The sequence below is a fragment of the Pteropus vampyrus genome, unplaced genomic scaffold (assembly GCF_000151845.1).
Source record: "Pteropus vampyrus isolate Shadow unplaced genomic scaffold, Pvam_2.0 Scaffold53, whole genome shotgun sequence".
Taxonomy (NCBI): domain Eukaryota; kingdom Metazoa; phylum Chordata; class Mammalia; order Chiroptera; family Pteropodidae; genus Pteropus; species Pteropus vampyrus.
This window is the reverse complement of record NW_011888834.1, coordinates 7,376,699-7,380,054: the sequence shown is the minus strand read 5'-3', so window position 1 is coordinate 7,380,054 and position 3,356 is coordinate 7,376,699. Positions and strand designations below refer to the sequence as shown.

At 50.4% G+C, this 3,356-nt stretch overlaps 1 protein-coding gene across 1 annotated transcript in view; it reads right to left on the bottom strand.

Moving 5' to 3' along the window:
* Positions 1-3,356, bottom strand: part of EPHX2 (epoxide hydrolase 2) — a 55,416-nt gene that overhangs the window by 4,848 nt on the left and 47,212 nt on the right. Inside the window, exon 15 of the mRNA XM_023530770.1 lies at positions 1,851-1,920. Coding sequence (XP_023386538.1) covers positions 1,851-1,920 — 70 coding nt within the window. The remainder of the gene's footprint in view (positions 1-1,850; positions 1,921-3,356) is intronic.

Sequence of the window (3,356 nt, the reverse complement as noted above, 5' to 3'; positions counted from 1 at the left end):
TATCTCCAGGTAAATAGTATTAGAACAGAGTGAAATTGTAGGACACCAGCTGGTATTACAGAGAATTGCTTGGTGGGGGAAAACCTTCACACGTTTGGTGACCAGAAGTGTCAGAAGTGAAGTGTTTTGTGTGAAGGAGACACAGAGGAGGAAAAGACTGGGTTTTTCTAATGTAGATGGGCTTCGCGGTGTAGGGACCAACACGGGTGTATCTGTGCGCGTGTGAGTGTATAAAGAACGTGCATGCTGGTCCACTCTGTGTGACTCATATTCTTGGAACCAAACGATGGCACCAGAAAGGAGGAAAGATGTCCTTGAATGGAGATCAATATTACTTTTCTCTGCATTAAATGAATGCTTAAAAAGGGCAGCCAGGACCCTACAGTGTATGGATCAGCCACAACCATTATCCATGTGGCATCAGAGGCAGCAAAATGGCTTTCCTTTTATCTATTTTATCTACTGATGAATGAGGCACTGTGAGGCCAAGGAAGCCTCCATTCATTCTGTTATCACTCTACCATTATAACTGACAGCTCCAGTTTGTCCCTGATTAAGGAGTTTGCACTGTTTTTTATCCATAGGCAGAACTATGTGCTTCTCACTGCACTGCCCCCTCCGAATGATGAAGAAGCGGGGGACGTTCAGAAGTGCTTTTGTTGCCAATGCTCATCCTGAGGCTGCTGTGGGGTGTGTAAACTCTAGATTGTTCCAAGTCAACATGTGACCTGGCAGTGGGAACATGGGAGAAGGTGGGAGGGGAGGACGATCTGGAAGGTAACCGCAGGAGGGGTTCCCAGTCTCAGCGCCATCGACGCGCACCTTCCCAGAGCTTCATTATGTCCCTCCATGCTCTGAGGGGTTTTGCCTATCAAACTGCAGTTTTGTAATTTTTGTCAATCACAGATTAGAGTGATGATAGAGATAATGAGCATTAATTGAACTACTATATGTGCTAGGCACTGTTCTAAGCATGTTACACGCATTAACCCATTTTATCCTTACACAGCTCTATGAAGTAGGCACTATTCTTGTCATTTCCATCTGAGAGAAGTGGCAATAGAGAACAGAGTGGTTAAGTGTCTTGTCTGAGGTCACACAGGGATTAGACCCCAGGCCAACTTGCTGCCCAGCCTGCTCTTAACCACTGTGTTCGATACTGTCTGCCTTCAGACCTGACCCACGAGGTCAGCAGCTGATCTGTTTTATTCAGCTGGTATCTCTACAGCCTAGAACAGTGCCTGACATGTAGAGGGCATTCACATTTGAGTAAATCAGTGAGATAACCAGGGTACTGAGTGAGCTGAGGAACGTGAAAATGCAATTTCCCTTGAGTTCTGAACATTTCGAATGTAAACTGTCCCGGGACCTCATTACTCCCCTCACAGACCCAAAGACTGGAAACCATCTTCTGCCTGACAAAGAGAAAACAGATTCAGACTGACTTGGTCAAGGTGACAAAGCTTGAGGCTAAAGCCCCTCCCCATTGAGAACCTAATGCTCCTTCTGAGGATTGGGGGCTCCACGATCCTAGTCGCCCTGGAACACCCACTGCCTTGGGCCGGGGCACCGCCAGGAGCCCTGGACCTTCCAGACAGATGCGGCAGTCACATGGACAGACCCTGGCTCTGACACTACCCCCTACCATTCCACGAGAAGCAACAGTAAGAGGTCACGAGGGCAAACACGAGTGGAGGCACTCCCAAAAGCCCAGAGGGAGAGGACGGAAAGGAGGAAGCCAGCAGGTCAGTCTGTCCACCCCTAGCTCTGACCCAAGGGCAAAGTAGTCAGCGAACAGAAAGCCCGAGGGGGCCCATGGTGGGGAGGGGCAACACCGAACCAGCACTCACCTTCCGCTTCGTGCCTTTGCAGCCCCATTTCCAGTTCCTGTCAATGTTTCGATACCAGTTTAGGGGACCTCTAGGCGGGGGCAGATCAGGGAATAAAAATAGGAAAGCTTTTAGTAGATGACTACGCTACAGACCCCAGCAGGAACCAGCTCTGCATTGAATCAGTCTTCCCAGGAGGAGCAAAGTTTCTGCAGGGGAAGGAGCACAGAGCCCAGGAGTCTGGGCCGTTGCCTGGCACCATCTCCATGCTTTAATGAGCAAGGCCCAGTGAGCACAGGCCCAGGGCTGGCGGGGAAGGCTGACAGCCTCTGAAGGCGGCTTCTGGGGACACAGAGAACCTAGCTACACAGGACTCTCCACGTTCTCCCAGGGCTGTCCCCTAAAAGGGCGGGGAGCTTGGGTTAGCGCCCTCACCATCCGGAGGCTGCTCCCCTGCCCCAGGAAACCACTGAAAAGGGACATCGGGAGGTGGCATGGAAGCGTCCCCCTGGGCCAGGCAAGCATGGCTCTAGGACTATACCTAGAACATGCTCCCAGTCCTTAGGCAGGGTTGGGGTTGGTGCCCTCAGGCCTCGAGGCTCCCCCAGTGGCTCTAGAAATACCTTGTGGAAATACCTTGGACAAGCCACGTAACCTTTTGGCACGTTTGATTTTCCCTCCTGAACAACAAGGGGGCAGGACTAGATTATCTCTATGTTCCCTTCCAGAGCAAAACTGTCCCCCAATCCAGGACTTGTAAATTGTCTCCCGCTTAAAAAAGAAAAGCTGCAGAACCTTAGGGAAGAATTATAGGTTGTGGTGCAGGAGACGCTGGGGGCTAAAGAGCTGCTGCCACAGGCGTTCATGGCCAAGCCTGCAGCACTGCGGACTTCCAGGGCTGAGCCGATAAAGGCAGTGCTCACTGCTTGGCTCTTTCTGCGCCCCTGGGTTTGAGTGAAGGATGGAGATGTAAAGAGAGAGGCATAAGGGAGAGGAGGAGAATGGAAACGTGAAGAAACCATGAGCTTCCAAGATTTGCAATATTTAAATAGTTGAAGGGTTATGAAGAAAAGGAGCTGTTGGAGCAATGGTTTGTGGTCCCAGAGTAGGGGCTCTGAACGCCAGTAAAAAAAATCGATCTGAGGAAAGGGAATGAAGTGCTGACACAGGCTACAAAATGGGTGAACCTTGAGAACATTAAGCTAAGTGGAAAGAGCCGGGCACAGAGCACCACATACTGTATTCCACTTATGTGGAAGGTCCAGAACGGGCAGATCCACGACGATGGAAAGCAGAGTGACGACTGCCTGGGATTAGGGGAGGGGTGAGGGGAAGTGGGGGGGGGGGTGACTGCTGAAGGAAACGGAGTTTCTTTGGGGAGTGATGAATACGTTCTAAAATGGGACGTGGTGATGAATGCACACAGCTTCATAAATGAACTAAAACCCAGTGAAGTGTACACTTTCAGCGGCTGAATTCCATGGTCTGTGAGTTAGAGCACCACAAAGCTGTTATTAAAAAAAGGAA